The following is a 20,163-nucleotide window of genomic DNA, read 5'->3' as shown; positions in this document are numbered from 1 at the left end:
GAAAGCGGAGGGACAGTGGGAAGACTGTCCAGGTCCTGCTGATGCTGCCTCTGCCGAAACCCATCACCGATTATTCTACCAAACACGGATCCACAATCTTAAAGAAAAGTCATGATTAAAAATAATGGCATTTTCTGTAGCTTTCCAGACTCTTCACGAAGATCCATAAATGTAAAAGAGTAATTATATTCTACTCCTTGCCTTTTTAAATGCCTTTTTTAAAAATCCATCAATGAAGCATCCGACGCTGAGCGTTTGCCTTTCCCCCAAATATCTCAATGTAGTGCGAGAGGGTCTGAATAAATAATTTTTGGAGCCAGCTGCTGTGCAATTGCACTTGGTTTTTTTTAAGAAAAAAGGGAGAGAGAAAAAAGTGTTATCGAAATGAATTTTTGTCCCGTTTCCCGTTTTCTGCTGTTGGTTTGCTCTTTGACTGAATGGGTGCATTGCAATGGAGAACCGTCAGGGATCAGGATCCCACTGAAAAATGACATCGGGGTCTCCAGCAGGTTGGCCAGGGCTGCTGATGAGACTGATCGGAGACAAAGTATCAATTTTATGGATATGGTTGATAATCTGAGAGGGAAATCCGGACAGGGATATTATGTGGAGATGACAATAGGGACACCCCCTCAGAAGGTAAGATTGGGACTGTTTAAATCATAATGTTTTATTTATTTATATATGTATAGAATTGGCATCAATAATATGTTGTGTTCTGTATAATAAATTGTATCTAATGAAAATAACAAGTTATCAAAATACAGTAACAATATTGGCTGTATCTAATGATAATTTGTATTAGTAATAAGTAATTGTTACTATAATTCATTACAGTCTAACCCAGCAATGCCTATTTTCCTGATTTTTGTTAATTTTACAGTACGGTACCTTTTCTTTTGAAAGTAGTACATTTGGTTCCAACATGGTTTCAAATTAAAGGACCGACTTAATGAAAGAAAAGTGTTTGTCCAATCTTTTTTCACGGTACCGTGACATAAATCGCATCAGAACGCATCACTGCGTCGCTTGCACGTAACGCCACCGTGACAAATACGATGCACCACTCTTCTCCCTTCTTAAACAGTTTTTTAAACAAAGGTTTGCCAAACACTTATTCATGAAAATGTCCCTTTAACAGAAAGGTTTCTTTTTTGGAACTAACATAAAATTGACAAATAGATTTGGGAATAATTACAGCTCAGTTCTGCCCAAAATCAATGTTTGTACCGAGCCAGCAGCCAGCTAATTTCCATTTGTCTTCAAATGCAAAGAGGATTTTTTCGGTTGCTGGAGATTGGTGAATGCTGGTAAAAACAAAATAATAGAGTCTGGGTCAGAAATCGAAAAGGGGCTCACTCTCCTGATGTCTTAGTTGGTAAGTGTATTGTGCAGTGTAGCACCGAGCCCCACACACAAAAAAAACACCAGATTTGATCCTTTGATCTGTGCTGAGTTAACTGATATAAATCCGAGGGTCCGACAACAGGCCTCAGGACTGCTGTGTTAGGGAAGGGATTTTAAAATATCAGCCAGGATTCCCATTACTGATTGGTTTCCTGTGACTTCTGCTGGTGAGTGGGGGCAGGTTCAGGCTTGCCTGTGATGTCCCCCATAGTTGAACTCAGTGTCTAGTCTCATACATGAAGAATAGTTAAGTATTATTTTTAACTTTGCTATTTGTTTTAAAATAATTTTCAATTAATACTTTCAGTTTAAACTTGTCATCCTCTGACTATCTTTTGCATCAACTCAGGGGTTCCCAGTATTCTTTATCTTTATATGAAATAATCTTCTCCATTGATCATCTGACCCTGTAAAATTGTCTATTGATGATGTGTACAATCTACAACCCTCCTCGCCCCATGACCCCCCCACCCCCGGATCAAATGTCCTTTTACACACAGCCTCCATTCCTCTTGCAGTGCAATGGCTGAATCATTACATCTTGTTCTGACGAGTTGTGGGGCAAGTAAAAATCTTGCTCCTTTCAATTCTTCAAACACTGGTACTTCCTGTCTAGCATAACAGCAAGTATAGCAGCAGCCGTCACCTTTAATTGCTTCTTCCCTTAGCCCTTCCTCACCTAGATATTCGTGGTCTCACAATCTCCTCTGATTTCAATCGGAACTCTTACATTTACTCTATGAATAAAACTGCTGCCAAACAGCTCAGTATCCTCCTTTTGGCCAAACACTTCTTTTGCCCTCAACAACTATGTACCTAAAAGCCACATCCGTTTACAACTTGGAACCTGTTTCCATATCTGGAGAGGCTCTTCTAACATCTCAGTTACACCAATGCACAGGTCCAAGAAAAAGTTTGTCACGATAGGGGGCCCAATTCTCGTCCCTAGCCTCCAACCCCTGTCTCTCGATCAAAACCTTCCTTGACCGACTCAATTTTATGAATATTACGGCCAGTGCTTCTCTGAATTTACCTCTCGTGTTCCTCCTTAGCAGCAAATACTCTTCCTCCTACAATATTCAGACTTTTAAAATCCAAGTTTGTCATCACCTAATCACTACCACATCTCGTTTTTGCTCTTTTCACCTTTGGCACTGCCCTGAACTTTGAGCCTTGTCCTTTCATCTAGGTTTCTCAATTTAAAAAAAAGTACAGCTTGAGTTGTCTGTGAGCCTATGGTGTCTGTCCCTGTAACACATCCAATCAAGGAAAGGTGTGGGGCTGTAGCCACCATTCCCTCAGTCCATGCACGCTGAAAATGGCAGTGCTTGTCATAAAAAGTTACAAGTAAAATCACATCGTTAGTGATTCAGTTAAAAACTCCAAATTAAGGTGCACAGTTCCTTGCAATAAAATCTGGAAAAACTTGGGATACGTGGAGACGCAGAGCAGTAGATCCCGTAGATTTAAGTGCACCTTGCGGCCGGATTGTCAATCACAGATAGCGTGTGGCCTGAGGAGGCACAGGGGTTAGGGAGAAAACGGAAAGATGTGAAAGCCTTTGTGGAGTTTTATTTCTAAATATTGGACCCTCCTGAGAATTCGCCACAAGCTTTTTGTGTGATTACATCAGCAAAAGTCAAGTGGTTGCATCAATTCCATCGTTATGTAATGGTGGACGTAGGAGGAGGAGAGGAGTAGGGTTAGCACATTTGTAGTAGGGCTTCCTGTCAAGTGAAGACCTATTTGGGGTAGAAAGCAGCTTGAAACCTGAGAACCTGGACCAAAGGGTGTTCACGTGTTGAGTGTTGTTTGTTGGAGAGTGAGGGAGGTTTGCTTTAGGACTTATTGTATAGGCAAGATGCTGCACTGTAGTAATAAAATTAGCAGTACAGTGAGCGTGTACAGGAGTTTTGACCCAGTAGTTCTGAGTTTAATCAGTGACCTTTGATCGGTTTAGTTGTGACTAAGTCAAGGTCAGTGCACGCAGTCATCATGGAACAATATTGCAAAATGTTGACAAATGCGTTAATATTTAACATTTTCACTGTAGCACAAAAACTAAATATTACCTTTAAAGGCATAATTATTAATGCGTCCAATTATTGTCTGACAACACCCTTCATTTTGTTACACTGGGACTAGGCGGGACACTACATCATAGCGCTATCCTTTTACCACTGGTATTTGCTTTGAACCCAGCCCAGACCAATGGGATGAAAGAATCTTCTCCTCGTCGAGTCCGAGGACTCTAACTGAAACGAATTTGAAAAGTCTTAACCCATTCTTAGTAGGTGGAGGTTCAAATCGAAATCCCATAATTTTGCACAAACATACATGCCAATCATACAAAGAAGGTTCACTCGGTTAATCCCGGGGATGAGGGGGCGGACATATGAGGAGAGGTTGAGTAGATTGGGACTCTACTCATTGGAGTGCAGAAGAATGAGAGGCGATCTTATTGAAACAGAAAAGATTGTGAAGGGGCTTGATCGGGTGGATGCGGTGAGGATGTTCCCAAGGTTGGGTGAAACTAGAACTAGGGGGCATAATCTTAGAATAAGGGGCTGCTCCTTCAAAACTGAGATGAGGGGAAACTTCTTCACTCAGAGGGTGGTAGGTCTGTGGAATTTGCTGCCCCAGGAAGCTGTGGAAGCTACATCATTGAATAAATTCAAAGCAGAAATAGACAGTTTCCTAGAAGTAAAGGGAATTAGGGGTTACGGGGAGCGGGCAGGAAATTGGACATGAATTTAGATTTGAGGTTAGGATCAGATCAGCCATGATCTTATTGAATGGCGGAGCAGGCTCGAAGGGCCGATTGGCCTACTCCTGCTCCTATTTCTTATGTTCTTATCATCAGTGTTTCACACTGACATCAGCGTTTTGGAGGCCCAGTCAGTAAGCCAACTTTGCTGACAAAAGTCAGTGTGGGCCATGCCCCTCTCTCCTTAGTCCTGTTCCGATGAGAATCCTACCACTAATGGAAGGAATCCCGCCACTGCATACTGTAGGTGGGATTTCCATGCGAATCGAGGTACCGCCTGTAGTTTGCAGTGGTTGGGATCCCTTCCAGTAGTGGCAGAACCAGGTAGGAGCAACACTGAGTGGAGAGGGAGGGAGAAATGGATGGTGATGTGAGATAAAAATGGATGTTAACGGGGAAAGAGTGAATGTTGGTGAAAAGAAAGGGAATGAATGGCAATGAAGGGGAAGGGGAGGAGGAAGGGGAAATGAATGACGGTGAAGGGGAAATGGAGGGGGCAGAAGCTGGGAACAGTGTTTTTGGGGGAAGAGAGGAGAGATGGAATTAGTGCTTTGGGGTGGGGAAGGAAGGTGAGTTCCAGCATTAATTGAGAGGGAGTGGGGAGGGAGCGTGCCAGCATTGACTTGGGAGGGAATAGAAAAAGAGTGTCAGCTATACTCGGGCAGGTAAGAGTACCAACTTTCGAGAGAGAAAGGAGTACCAGCTTGACTGGGTAGAGAAGAATAGTGCCAGCTACTGAATGGGGAAAGTGGAAAAAGGGTACCAACATGAACTAAGTTGGAGGAGGAGAAGAGTGCCAGGTTAAATTGAGGGGGGAAAGGGTGAAGACTGTCAGCTTGAATGAGGGGTGGGGTGGAAAATGTGTGGCATTGAATTAAGGAAAGGAGCAGAGAAACAACAGGTTGGATTGAGGGTAGAAAGGAAGAGTGCAGTATGAACTGGGATGGTTGGAGTAAGAGAGAATGAAAGGGTGGGGGGTTGTATGGATTACAGTGGGCCTCACTTTCCTGTTATTGTGCTTCGCTGTATTAGATTGAATGGTTGCATCATATAGACGATAATCAGGTGCGGAGGATCTCACACCAGTGAGGCAACCTGCCCAATTTTCCAATCATTAACTTAAAATAAACAATCACATCATGCCGACTCCGTTACTGGCTTGAGAATCTCCTCGCCCAATTTTCCTCTAGGCGTTGCACATAAGTGATGTCATACAGCCAGGCGCAGTATCAGGCAAATCTGCTGCGAACTGGGACAAGGAAGTTGGACATGGGAGAGTGACTGTTGAGGTAATTTTTGGGGGAGGAATGGTCTGCTGAAAATCCAAGTGCCACTTTGCTTTTTCCATTTTTTAGATTAAAAATCTATCAGTTGTCAAATATAAGTGTGCTTAAATTAACCAGAAAGCACCATTTTTCATGTAAAGCTTCCAACCCCTGTCCTACCTACACTGACTGATTCTTTAACATTGCCCATCTCTACCACCACCTCCGCCCATTTGCCACCGAAACCCTCATCCATGCCTTTGCCAACCTCCAGACTTGACAATTTAAATGCTCCCCCCATCCTCCACCATCCATAAATTTCAGCTCATCCAAAGCTCTGCCCATACCCTATCCCACTTGCCCATCACACCTGTCCTCACAGGCCTACATTGGCTAACAGTCCCCCCCCAAATGTAGAGTTGTTACAGTTTAAGTTATAAAGCCTCACGTATTGTAGGCCTGTAATCAGCACTGTTCTCAAGTCGTCAGCTGTTTTAGCTGTTAGTGGTTCCTTCTTTGAAGCTGTTGGTCAGCTATTGCCCTTTTCTCGCTTGACATGTGTACAGATTGACACTACTTTGGACAAAAAAAACCCGCAAAGTAACAGGTGGTTCCCCTCCCAACTTTCTCCCTTCCACTCCTGCTGGGGTCTTATTTCTGGGGTGATTGCAGCCCTCTGATATACTCTTCATATGTAATCATATGTAAGGAATCTTACAACACCAGGTTATAGTCCAACAAATTTATTTTAAAATCACAAGCTTTCGGAGATTATCTCCTTCGTCAGATGAATTTAAAATAAATTTGTTGGACTATAACCTGGTGTTGTAAGATTCCTTACATTTGTCCACCCCAGTCCATCACCGGCATCTCCACATCATATGTAATCATAGGTAGTGAGTGTCAGTTGACTACTCAATTGTGGAGAGCATCAGAGCCAAGCTTGATCTTGTCTTTACCCAATGCCACACACACTTTCCAATATGGACAGAAATTAGGTGTGGAATCCTGGGCTGATTTTTCCCCTCTGTACCCTGGAGAACTCAGGGAAATTGTGGTGCCAAGACGAGCTAACTCAATGCTGACCAGCGATTGAACTTCTGGCTTCCTGGTCTGCAGAGCTCACTCAATGCTACTGACATTATGAGCTGCCATCTTGAGTCAGAACAGCAATCATCCATGATTGTTCTACATAGCAGGATTAATCATGGTGGATTACATAACTGAAGCTCTGTAATCAATCTAATCCCGTTTCCACTGCATCTCCTAAAAATCAGCCTGCTCGATCCCGTTCCACTGCATAAAAGACATTAACTATTTACACCATTCCAAAGAATTAGCTGCACTTCTGGAATTAAGCCTGTTTAAAGCAAATAAATATTCATCACTCATAGATTTATGTGTGACCTTTCAACACACGGAACTGCACGTCCTCCCAGAAGTCCCTTATGTAGGCAGCTGAATAAAAACTCGGGTTGTGATCTAAGTACTCCACAAGGATTTTTTTTATGGGTGAGGTAAGACAGTAACTGGCTGATCACGAACAGCTCTCTACAGAAACCCCCCTCCCCTGCCTTCACTGTTAATTGAGAAACCTGGGTGAAGGTTCACAGTGCAGAACGCCAACAAGGTCAGGAAAAATAGGAGAGAAGATGAGGGAAATCAAGAAACAACGATTAGAAAACAGCAAGCTCAGGGTTTAAAAGCCAGTAGATTGTAGGTGGAAGGGAAGACCGAGAGAGCTGAAGATTTCTGCCGTTTTTGCGATCGTGGGTAAGTGTGAGTTAAGAGTCGGAGACAGAGCAAAGAGTCTTGATTTCAACACGGTGAGGATGCAGAGAGGTTGAAGAACATGTAGGATAGAGCGTTTGGAACTTAGGAGGAGCAAGAGAGGAAAGTTCAGAGGAGTAATGTGTAGTACTGATAATCGCAACGACAATAACAACAATGTGCATTTATATAGCACCTTTAATGTAGTAAAATGTTCCAAGGCGCTTCACAGGAGAGTAATCAGACAAAAATTGTCACTGAGCCAAAGAAGGAGACATTAGGACAGGTGACCAATAGTTTGGTCAAAGAGGTAGATTTTAAGGTGCGTCGTTTAGCAGGAGAGAGAGGCGGAGAGGTTTGGGGAGGGAATTCCAGGGCTTAGGGCCTAGACAGCTGAAGGCACGGCTGCCAATGGTGGGGCAAAGGGAAAAAGAACAGGGACTTGTAGCCAATTCAGGATTCCTCAGAAAAATTTCTCTCAGACCCTACCTGGGTGATCAGGCAAGCCCCAGGAAGTTCCAGATCCATGCATTATTTTCCAGAAATTTCCTGGGCTAGTCACTCTGGCTGCGAGGAGGTCCCCGGGAATGGGGTCGGAGTGACACACACTCTGCTTAGGGTTGCCAACCCTCCAGGATTGTCCTGTTAACCCCAGGAATGAAAAATTAATCTCCTGGACACTGCTGCGAGCAACACCCGGGAGAAAAATCACAGGGGCATTAAAAAAAAAGGTGTGTTTTTTCCAATTTTCTCATTTAGTTTTGTTTATTAACTATAAAAATATCAGAGATGGGGAAAAAGGCTGTTTGACTGGGTCGGGGTGGTTGGAGGCGGGAGGCCATCAGCTGAAATCTCCAGGAATACGTCCAACCAGAGTTGGCAACCCTAACTCCGCTTGCTTCTGCACGGCACTTCTGCCTCTCGTCTCTTGGCTCTATGGACCACCAATGTACTATGCCTCTTAAAGCTTTCATCGGCATAGCATCAATCTCTAGGAGACAATTACTAAAGCTGGAAGGTTTTCAGTGCAGTCCTAAAACCATATCTCACACAGTGTGAATTATGAATTGCATTCTTCTACATTATTACAAAAAGGTAATTCTGGTTTCTTGAGATAACTTTTTAAAACGTCACATTTCCGTTACAGCTTGCACGACGCATTAAAGTTTCTCTTTCAGCGAGCAAGGCAGCAGGAATAAGAAGACTGTTATTTTCCTGTCAGTAGCGAGAACTATCTTGTCAGGATTTGTGCAGTGTAAAATGCTGCGCTTGCCTTTTGGCGGGTCACTGACCCAGCTACAACACATTTTATCCCTGACAGCACTCCGTGAGCATCTAGCAATCCCTCCACTCTTCAGAATCGAACGCAAGCATTCTACCTTTCACACTGAAATGTGGACCCGATTTTAACCCCCTTTGCTCCGCAGCGGACGAGAACGGGGCATTTCATGGTTAAAATTGGAGCAGTGTAAGTAAATCTAATATTTTTAAGGTTTCCTTATGGGCCTGGAGGAGCAGGAGTGCCTCTATCCTCCCAGAAGGAAGCCTTGGGCCTCCCCTGTCCTGGGCTTCCCCTTCCTCTGACCGCAATCGCCTGCCGACCCTCTCAACCCCCTCCCCTCCCCCGCTCCCCTCCGCGCCCCCGCTTATTACGTACTTATCTGACTGCCAGGGACTGTTTCCTTGGCTGCTGCACGATTTCCTGCTCCCGCCCGCCGGCCTCCTCCTTGGTTCGGGCGGGGGTCTGTCCCGGGATATTGTAATGAGGCGCGGGGGGGTTAAAATAGCCCCCGACTCACAACGGCGTGGCCGCAAAAGCTTGTCACTCACCCTGCACCTTCCCCAAGCCCGAGTTAAAATCATAATGACTGCCTCCCTGTTCTCACAGTATTTTGACAAAATTTCACTTCAATCAACAGGTGACTGTATGAGCAGCGAGCATTCTTCCTCTCCCCAGTCCCCACAATTTTCTCCCTGCATTTCCTGAAGGTGCTGATTTTTGTTGGGGTACTATGGCACAGGCACTGGTAGCCAACTGTAACCTCACCCCAAGTGGTAAGTTTCATATGTTAGCCTCGGCAGTGAGTGGTAGCAAGCCATTCCATCATGGGTATCATGACATCTGAGCCCCATCTTGTCTTCACCCTTCCAGCAGGGATAGCATTTAGAAGTGCAACTCTTGACTGACTTTTCCCCTTCCCAAAACAAGGAGTATGGAGGCCATGCTGAGATCAGCTAACTCAACACAGACTGGGGTAGAATTTGGGAATTTACTGGTGGGGTGCAGCTACATACTGTCGTAACTAGTGGACAGCTGAACGACACAACTGAGACATCAAGGGAAGCTCATCTGCAGGTTTTCAAAACTCAAGCTTAGTGTCACCTAAGCACCACCCCTTGATTTACCTCACCTTCTCGGCTGTCCTTTTCAACCCTGGTGGAGTTATGAGTGTTGGATCTTCATCTGGGTTCAATTTAAAAATGAAGACTAACGATGAAACCTTCAAATGAACGCTAAAGGCTTCATCAAAGGCAAAATGCTCAGGAGGCTGGAAATTGGAAATAAAAACAGAATATGCTGGAAACACTCAGCAGGTCAGACATCGTCCGTGGAAAGAGAAATAAGCGTTAATGTTTCAAGTCAATGACCTTTCATCAGAGGCTTTATGTTGGGGAGTGATTTCCATCAGCTATGAGCCCTCCTGCCTACTGTTTATGTGGAATTAACCTCCAGGCCAGTATTGAGTCTCTTATTTGTTCCCATGCTCGACCCTTACCTGCTTGATAGATAATCAGACAAAAGACTGCGTTCTGCATTACAGCTTACGAAGTCACAATGTTTTGCGTTATTAGTTTTCAGTAGTATGTCCAGCGGCATGAGATTCTGGAATAAAATAACTGCTTATGGTCGTTATACGGAAGAATATTTTGAGCTAAAGAACATTAGAGTGAAGTACTGGAGGTTATGGTTCCATCACTGCTGATGCAGCAATTTGAGGTAATAAATTAAGAGTATCACCCAGATATTAAAAACATTTTGGCTTACGTGCCATTTTTCCTGGAACGCATTAGAATCAGGGCGTGAAAAAAAATCCTTCGAGCAAGAAGGAGGTAACAGTGGTTTCTGGTATAGGGAGGGGATGAGATTTTTCTTCTGATGGGATTCACACAGCTTATCTCCCCGATGTCCATCCCCCCCCCTCAATTCCATTGGGCATGTCGCTGTCACTTGTTGTTTTTCTTATTACTTGTTTGTTAAACAAGGATGATACCAGAACCGAGAGGTTATAACTATCAGGAAAGACTGAACAGGCTGGGCTGTTTTCTCTAGAAAAGAGAAGGCTGAGGGGTGACCTGATAGAGGTCTTTAGAATTATGAAGGGGTTTGATAGGGTAGACGTAGAGAAGATGTTTCCACTTGTGGGGGAGACCAAAACTAGGGGCCATAAACAGAAGACAGTCACTAATAAATCCAATAGGGAATTCAAGAGAAACCTCTTTTCCCAGAGAGTGGTTAGAATGTGGAACTCGCTACCACAAGGAGTAGTTGAGGTGAACATCATAGATGCATTTAAGGGGAAGCTAGACAAACACATGAGGGAGAAAGGAAGAGAAGGATATGCTAACAGGGTTAGATGAAGAAGGGTGGGAGGAGGCTCGTGTGGAGCATAAACGCCGAGATGGACCGGTTAATCCTGGGCCTGTTTCTGTGCTATTTTTCTATGTAAAGGGGAGCTGTTGTTCTGGCTTGCAAGCCAGATATATAAAAGAAGCTGGCAGTGTCACCAAGCCTGCATTGGCAAACAGAGCCTCATTGCATTAAAAGATCTTTTAATCAGCCTTGATCCTCTGCACCGTGTAAAAGTAGTTGACCGTACAAAATTGTATCTCCTGCTTCCAAATGATCGCTCATTCTGACCTCTTAAGCAGCATCTCCATTCCATTCAGACATACTGCAATAATAAAAAAAATACAGACTGGACTTTTCCTTTAAGATTTCTCTTGGTGAATTTCGTGCTCACCAAAATGCTGCAGTCTAACATTTTTCCATTTCCTGCACCAGCCATCCTGTGGCCTCAAGTACTTGAAGGGAAAACATTTGAAGGGCAAAGGGGGTGGGGCGGGGGAGTGGGACTAGCTGGATTGCTCTTGCAGAGAGCTGACACGGACTCAATAGGCCAAATGGCCTCCTTCCATACTGTAACCATTCTATGATTGATTCTCAGTGAGAGTGCAAATGAGCTGCTAAATTAAGGCCAGCTTTCTGCTGTGGGCCCATGCCCTTGAGGAGCTGGATTGATACTGTGCAAACTCATTTCACAAAGGATGCATACAGCCAATAAATAGAGGATACTTCATTCTATCATTTTGGCTGGCAATCCTCCCTCAACCTAATAGATTATCTGGTCATTATTTCATTTGCTGTTTGTAGGACTTTACTGCGTACAAAATGGCTGTCTCGTTTTTCTACACAACACTGCATTCCAAAAAACTTTGGGACATCTGGTTTGGAATGGTGTAAATGCAAGAACGGGGTTGATTTTTTTTTATTAACAGAATCCGAAGTTCTTAGTGTTTGGCGGTAAACAGGTTAAGATTATTTCTTCTGGAGTTTGGGGTTAGAAAAAAGTCAACCTTGTTCATGCATTTACACCGTGCCAAATCACATCCTTGGGATGTCCCAACTTTTTTTTGGAATGTAATGTTATGTCGAAAAATCCTACCTCCCCCTGCGCATATAAAGGGTCAGTGAATAGAAAACTGAAGATCATGGGAGAGTTCCTGGATTATAAAGGTGTCTTTTCCTTTGAGGTTCAAGTACATTTCTTAAAGATGAAATGTCTTGAAGATAAATACTTAACATAAGAACATAAGAAATAGGAGCAGGAGTAGGCCAATCGGCCCCTCGAGCCTGCTCCGCCATTCAATAAGATCATGGCTGATCTGATCCTAACCTCAAAAAACTTGAAGGGGAAAGAGCAGGGGAGTGGGACTAATTGGATCACTCTTTCAAAGAGCTGGCACAGGCATGATGGGCCGAATGGCTGTATCATTCTATGATTCTATGAGATTGGCCATCAGTTTTGATTACATTAGGCATCAAAGCAACAATGCTATCTTAACCTGTGACAACAATAATCCTAAACCACATTTAACAATGGAACTAATTGCTCTGCAGTCATGAAACACAGAACCATCTGCACCCAAAAGTTAATTCACTGTTGCTAAGCACCATGGAAATTCCCTCTTTCATCACACCATGTTCCACCATTTCATTACACAACACTTCCCACACTCCCACATTGCTGATTAACATCTACAAAACGATACGAGATGTGTTTAGCTCCTCAGCTCGGTAATCCTTATCATGAAAAGATCCCACAGCACTATTCGAGGACGAGCAGGGGAGTTCTCCCGGTGTCCTGGCCAATATTTATCCCTCAACCAACACCTAAAAGCAGATTATCTGATCATTTATCTCGTTGCTGTTTGTGGGACCAAGCTGTGCTCACAGTTGCTGCCACGTTTGCTTATATAACGATGACTACACTTCAAAAATAATTCATTGGCTGTGAAGCACTTTGGGATGCCCTCAGGATGTGAAAAGGGGCTATATAAATGCAAGTCCTTCCTTCCTTCCTTCCTCCCTCCCTTCCTCAATTTGAGCTATATTGGGTTCAGCAGAATAGCAGTTATGTTACTGGACCAGTAATCCAGAGGCTGGACTAATAATCCAGAGAATGTGAGTTCAGATCCCACCATGGCAATTTGAGAATTTGAATTCAGTTTTTAAAAATCTCAAAACTGGGAACAGTAAAAGTGACCATGAAGCTGTCGGACTGTCCGTAAAAACCCAACTGGCCCACTAATGTCCTTTAAGGAAGGAAACCTGCCATCCTAATCTGTTCTGGCCTATATATGACTCCAGTCTCACACCAACATGATTAACCCTTAATTGCCCTCTGAAGAGACCTAGCAAGCCTAACAGCAGTTCAAGAAAAAGGCCCACCACCACCTTCTCAGGGCAACTGGGGATGGGCGACAAATGCCGGCCTTGCCAGCGACGCCCACATCCCGAGAATTAATGTCCAAAAAAAATACCACCAAGTTGAAGTACTGATGGTTACAGACCAACCACTGACAGTGGGAGCAAATTCAGATGATGAATTAGGACCAACGCACAAGAAGCATTTTGTCTGAAATATAATTTTTGCTCCAGTGTGCTGGAATCGATACACCAAATAAACCCGGTGACAACACTGACCGTTTCGGTTGTACAAAGGCACCCAAAATAATCTCCAGAGTTGAGCAGACTAAAACCTTGAGAGCAAAATTTAAAAAAGGCTGCAGATGTCTGTTATACATATTCTCCTTAAAAATCGTTGATTAACTTGGGATCGGAGTGGTGTTGTTGGCCAGTCTAATGATGTATTTATCCTGCAGTTCTGTAGCCGCAAGGTTACAGGCAGTGCTACTGCGTGTGGAGGCACCAGGACCTTTACGGGTATGGTGGGGTAGTGGTTACTGGATCAGTACTCCAAAGGACTGGACTACTTATCTGAGATGGGTTGACTACTTAGCTCAGCCATATAGGCCATTGGTGCAATTTTCCCATCACCGGTCTTTGAAAACTTTCCTCGGGCATCGGGGAAGGTCTCACAGCCAGAAAATAAAGTCAGACATCATTACTTCCAAATTGTGCCGGTGTTTATGCTCCACACGATCCTCCTCCCACCCTACTTCATCTCACCCTATCAGCATTTTCTTCTTTTCCTTTCTCCCTCATGTACTTATCTCGCCTCCCCTTAAATGCATCTATGCTATTCGCCTCAACTACTCCATGTGGTAGCAAGTTCCACTTTATTAGCACTCTCTGGGTAAAGATGTTTCTCCTAAATTCCTTATTGAGGACAGGTGGATGTTGAAACTGCACTGTGCTATTTTTAGTGCTTAATGAGTTCCCGTCCAATTCATGTGTGCAGATTTTAACCAAGTTATTGGCCCGTTTAAAGTAAACCCAGTAATGACTTTATGAAAACATCACATATTGCAATTTGACAGGAATGCATTAACTGGGGCACTCAAAGCAATTTTCATCCCTAACGAGAAAGAACTGTGGCATAGGATTTATGTTCTATGACTAGGAGGACCTGATACTCTGTACACAAGGGGGAAATAAAAATAAACTATTATTTGATTTGTAGACTACAGGTTAGGAGAATCTTTTCCCCGCAGGCTTGTAGCTCATGCTGCGTTTTTTTCTCTTTCACCTCTGTGAAGGTTTTTCCGTGTTAAAGGTGCCATATGAACACAAGCTTTGTTCTTTATGAACGAGTTGGATAGAACAGCTACAAGACTGGGGATGAGAGACAGAACGGATGACAGGGATTCATGGAATCCTGGACCACGGATGGGTCCCTTGTAGAATAGAGCTGGTCGGAGTTTTAAGTGTGCATCGTGTCACGAATTTTAAGTTGCTTCATTTCCTTTCTAATTAAAGAAGCAGACAGTAACTTTTGATCCTCAGTTGCAAATGGTGTATTTCAATAATTGATTGAATGATTGATGGCAAGTTGCTAAAGGTGCCTGAGTATTCACAGATATAAACGTGTTGGGACTTACAGGAACTGATGTGAATTCATCGAGAGAGTAGACAGTTCTGTAAAACCAGCAAATTTTTAAAAGGTTATGAGGTGGGATTAGTATTCTAGAGTTTTGCTTGATTAACTTCAGGGTTCGGGCAAAAGCACTAAAGAAAAGTTTGATTTTCTTGAGAGTTTAGCTGCGATAGGAGGCCTCTCACAGGATGGATTTCACTCTTTCTGATGATGTTCCAGAGGGACAGGATTTCCACTCATCCCCGCAACACGCTGTAACCTTGACCCATTTTCCTGGGCCAAGGATCTTCATCTACGCACGTTGGACTCCCATTGGGATCCCTGCTCCCAAGAGGGAGTCTGCCAGTGCCATGGGGGAACATCAGGAGGGACACAGCTGCAGCACCCAAATAGGTAGCAAGAGACATAGGAATAGAAGTAGGCCATTCAGCCCCTCGAGCCTGTTCCACCATTCAGTTAGATCACGGCTGATCTGTACCTCAACTCAATTTTCCCACTCTTGTTCCATATCCCTTGATACCCTTACCTAATAAAGATATAGCGCTATCAGTCTTGAAAAGTTGACCCAGCGTCCACTGCCTTTTGAGGGGGCGGGTTCCCGATTTCCACAACCCTTTGTGTGAAAAAGTGTTTCCTGATTTCACTTCTGAATGGCCCAGCTCTAATTCTGCGTTCTGCCAATTCTGGCCTCTTGTGCCTCCTCCCCTTGCTTCGCCCCACTATTGGTGGCCGAGCGCTCATGCATTCAGGCCCTAAGCTCTAGAATTACCCACCCTAAATCTCTCCGCCTCTCTACCGCTCTTTCGCCTTTTAAGACGCACCTTAAAACCTACTTCTTTGACCAAGCGTTTGGTCACTTGTCCTAATATCTCTTCTTGTGGGTGGGAGTCAATTTTTGTCTAATACGCACCTGTGAAGCGTCTTCGGACGTTTTACTATGTTAAAGGCGCTAAATAAATCAAGTTGTTGTTTGTTGTTGAACTGGTTCACTAATATCCTTCAGGGAAGGAATCCTGCTGACCTTACCTGAGCCTGGCCTATATGTTACTTGAGTCCCACCCCAACATGGTTGACTCTTACCTGCCCTCTGAAGCAGCCTAGCAAGCCATTCAGTTAGAAGGCAGCCCACCACCACCTTCTCAAGGGCAACTCGGGATAGGCAATAAATGCCGGCCTTGCCAGCGACGCCCACATCCTGAGAATGAAATTAAAAAAAGACAATTTTGTCTCCCTGCGCACAGTTCCAAGATAACATCCTTGACAAAGTGAAAAACTTTCTATGTTGCGTCAGTTTGGACCGTTTGATGGCAACCCCGCCTGTGATTCAAAATGTTGCAGATTCGAGCCCCAGTCTGACAGCTGAACACATACTCTGGGCTGACACTCCAGTGCAGCAGAGGGAGTGCTGCATTGTCAAAGGTCCTGCCCTTCAGATGAGATGTTAAACCAAGACCCTCTCTGCCGGTTCCAGCGGTAAGGATCCCAGACCACTGTTCAAAGAAGAGCAGGGAGTACTTCCAGTGTTCCTGGCCCATGTTTCTTCCTCAACCATTAGAATGTAAAAAAACAGATTAACGGTCACTCAACTCATCGGTGTTTGTGGGATCTTGCTGTGCACAAAATGGCTGGCACATTTGCATTTGTAACAGTAGTCGGTGCACGTCAAGATAATTCACAGTACATTAAGCACTTTGAAACATTTCTGGGAGATGTGATAAGGCACTGTATAAATGTCTCTCATTTCTTTTGTATTATAAAACTGCTTACTTTACGCTATTAATTGTAAAAATTGCAAGACTGGAGAATCTACTGTGGCAGGGTAATGGATAGGTGGTGCTGACAGTATGAACAATTAAAACAGAAATCCTTTATCAAAGTAAGGAAATGAAGATCATCCCACCAATAAAAATCTGCTTCCTTCATGAGATGAGAATTTTTTTGAATAGTTTGCCTTCCTCAACAATCTAGGGTACAGCACAGATACATAATAATCAGCTTGATTTTTATTTGCATATCTTGTTTTTCTCTTCCATGTACAATGTTGGCCCTTTTTCAATTCCATCGCTTTCTGTGCTCAGAGTAGGTGAGGGGAGGGGTATTCATATCTTTTCCTATATTGTATATTTGTTGAAATACCATTGAATGCTCTGAGGGAGAGTTAGGGTAGTAGAGAGATGAGCTTCATTGGGCCAAATGGCATTCTCTTGACAGGGATAATATAGTGCGTTATTTTCTAGTACCACACTAGATATTACTATCCTTTATTACTGTCTGCATCCGTGCCACTTGGGGTATATAAGGGGCTATAAAAGGTCATTTGGCCCATTGACGCTTATCCCTCTAGTATCTCAACTCTCCCTCTGAGTATTTCAGCAACTACAGAAGAGAGGAACTGTATTTAAACAACCCTAGTGTTTAAGGTGTCACGGCCACATCTCATAGACATCATTAACTACCACAGGAATGGTTCAGTGTCCTGGGGTGATTGCTAGAACCCATTAAAAAAAAACTCTGTCCAATCTATCCATTCCCTGATTTACCGTGTCTTGTACTTTTTTCAATCTTGGAGGTATCCTGTGCTATGAGCTTCAGGCCTTCACCTAGGCTTCTCGATTAAATAAAATGGGGACAGATACCTATTTTTATGTCAATTGTTTCCTGTCACATAAAAAAAACTGCAGTCATTTTCAAAGGATCTGTTAATGATGCCCATAACCATGTTGCAGTATTGAGACTAGTCTACAAGTGCCAAAATAAGTAGAGAGGTAGATTGTTTGTATTGGAGCAAACTGCAAGGCTGCAATAAAATCTCAGGCTCCAGATGATGATTGCAGACTCTTCTTTATGACTTCATCTAAGGGGCCTGATTGACTTGCCTTGTACCTTACTGCAGCAATCTATGACCCCTTGCATGATTTAAGCCCAGCTGCTTTTCTGTACGAACTTCTCACCAGGTTTTCAATCAAGTAATAGAGGACGTGTCAAATTCTTCCCGTATGGAACTTTACAATCATAGAACTTTATAGCACAGAAGGAGGCCATTTGGCCTGTGCTGACTCTCTGAAAGAGCTCTCCACCTAAACCCATTCCTCTGCTCTTGCCCCATAGCCTTTAAAATGTTTCTTTGTCAAATATTTATCCCCCTCCTTCTTAAAAGGGATTCTGCTACGCCCCCACTATTTCTGGTCAGGCATTCCATGTCCAAACAATCATATTCTATCCAATTAAATGGAGTAATACGCCCTACTGTACAATTACAGATTTTGTCAATCTAATTGTGGGTTGTGTCTGGGCAGAGCATTTTGATCTGTGCAATAGTCAGGTGAAGTACAGGTGGTTACAGGGAGGCCTGTCACTGGTGGTCGCGGTGAGAACGATTTGAAGCGATGAATGAAGAGCATCAGAAAGCATTAAAAGCTGCTTTTCTCTTGGTTGTCAGTGGGATGTTTGCACTGCTGTTTCCTGAAGCATAGATCTCACTCAGCTACTGACAACACCAAATGTAAACTTGCCGGATTCACTAACTAACCGCCAGGAGGACCTGGTAAAAAGTGAGTATGTCCAGTGGGTAGGTTTACATTAGGGTTGCCACCAGCTGTGAGAGATCCGTGCTTTGGGAACCAGAGAAGCCCTAAGATCTGGAATTCCCTCCCTAATCCTCTCCGCCTCTCCACCTCTGCCTACTCCTTTAAGACTCTCCTTAAAACCTACCTCTTTGACCAAGCCTATCCTAATATCTCCTTATGTGGCTCCATGTCAATTTTTGTCTGATTATGCACTCGTGAAGCGCCTTGAGACGTTTTACTACGTTAAAAGCGCCATATAAATGCAAATTGTTGTTGAAGCAACATCCTCCCACCAAACTCCTAATGACACGAATAGAAATGGGCATAGAATGTATTGGCTTAAGAGTGATTTTTCCAATAATCTACTGGTACCAAAACACTCAATAAGCCGAGTAAACAATACCACTACGTGTGTCCTTAAGCAGTGGGATCACGACAAGGGATCCTGTTTGAATGGAGTAAAATAACCGCTTTCTCTTTCTGTACCAGCTGAATATTCTGGTGGACACTGGGAGCAGCAACTTTGCTGTTGGTGCAGCAGCACATCCATTCCTGAAGAGATACTATCGCCGCAGTCTGTGAGTATAACTTCTTCACATATGTATGTACGGGTGAAAGTTGCGTTCACAGGGCAAAATAGCTTCCTCCATAACCTACATAACATAAGAACATAAGAAATAGGAGCAGGAGTAGGCCAGTCGGCCCCTCGAGCCTGCTCCGCCATTCAATAAGATCATGGCTGATCTGATCCTAACCTCAAATCTAAATTCATGTCCAATTTCCTGCCCGCTCCCCGTAACCCCTAATTCCCTTTACTTCTAGGAAACTGTCTATTTCTGTTTTGAATTTATTTAATGATGTAGCTTCCACAGCTTCCTGGGGCAGCAAATTCCACAGACCTACTACCCTCTGAGTGAAGAAGTTTCTCCTCATCTCAGTTTTGAAAGAGCAGCCCCTTATTCTAAGATTATGCCCCCTAGTTCTAGTTTCACCCATTCTTGGGAACATCCTTACCGCATCCATCTGATCAAGCCCCTTCACAATCTTATATGTTTCAATAAGATCGCCTCTCATTCTTCTGAACTCCAATGAGTAGAGTCCCAATCTACTCAACCTCTCCTCATATGTCCACCCCCTCATCCCCGGGATTAACCGAGTGAACCTTCTTTGTACTGCCTCGAGAGCAAGTATGTCTTTTCTTAAGTATGGAGACCAAAACTGTATGCAGTATTCCAGGTGCGGTCTCACCAATACCTTATATAACTGCAGCAATACCTCCCTGTTTTTATATTCTATCCCCCTAGCAATAAAAGCCAACATTCCGTTGGCCTTCTTGATCACCTGCTGCACCTGCAAACTAACTTTTTGATTTTCTTGCACTAGGACCCCCAGATCCCTTTGTACTGCAGTACTTTCCAGTTTCTCGCCATTAAGATAATAACTTGCTCTCTGATTTTTCCTGCCAAAGTGCATAACCTCACATTTTCCAATATTGTATTGCATCTGCCAAATCTCCACCCACTCACCCAGCCTGTCTATATCCCCTTGTAGGTTTTTTATGTCCTCCTCACTCTCTACTTTCCCTCCCATCTTTGTATCATCTGCAAACTTTGATATGTTACACTCGGTCCCCTCCTCCAAATCGTTAATATAGATTGTAAAGAGTTGGGGACCCAGCACCGACCCCTGCGGAACACCACTGGCTACAGGTTGCCAGTCCGAGAATGTACCATTTATCCCAACTCTCTGCTTCCTGTTAGATAACCAAT

The 20,163-nt window shown here is 43.7% G+C and overlaps 1 protein-coding gene across 1 annotated transcript in view; it reads left to right on the top strand.

The window, feature by feature from the left end:
- Positions 1-20,163, top strand: part of bace1 (beta-secretase 1) — a 74,166-nt gene continuing 54,003 nt past the window's right edge. Inside the window, exons 1-2 of the mRNA XM_067970932.1 lie at positions 1-639; positions 18,884-18,972. Coding sequence (XP_067827033.1) covers positions 385-639; positions 18,884-18,972 — 344 coding nt within the window. The 5' untranslated portion in view covers positions 1-384. The remainder of the gene's footprint in view (positions 640-18,883; positions 18,973-20,163) is intronic.

The sequence above is a fragment of the Heptranchias perlo genome, chromosome 33, assembly GCF_035084215.1.
Source record: "Heptranchias perlo isolate sHepPer1 chromosome 33, sHepPer1.hap1, whole genome shotgun sequence".
Taxonomy (NCBI): Eukaryota; Metazoa; Chordata; class Chondrichthyes; order Hexanchiformes; family Hexanchidae; genus Heptranchias; species Heptranchias perlo.
Note: the sequence above shows the minus strand (reverse complement) of the source record. Positions and strands in the feature narration are given on the sequence as shown.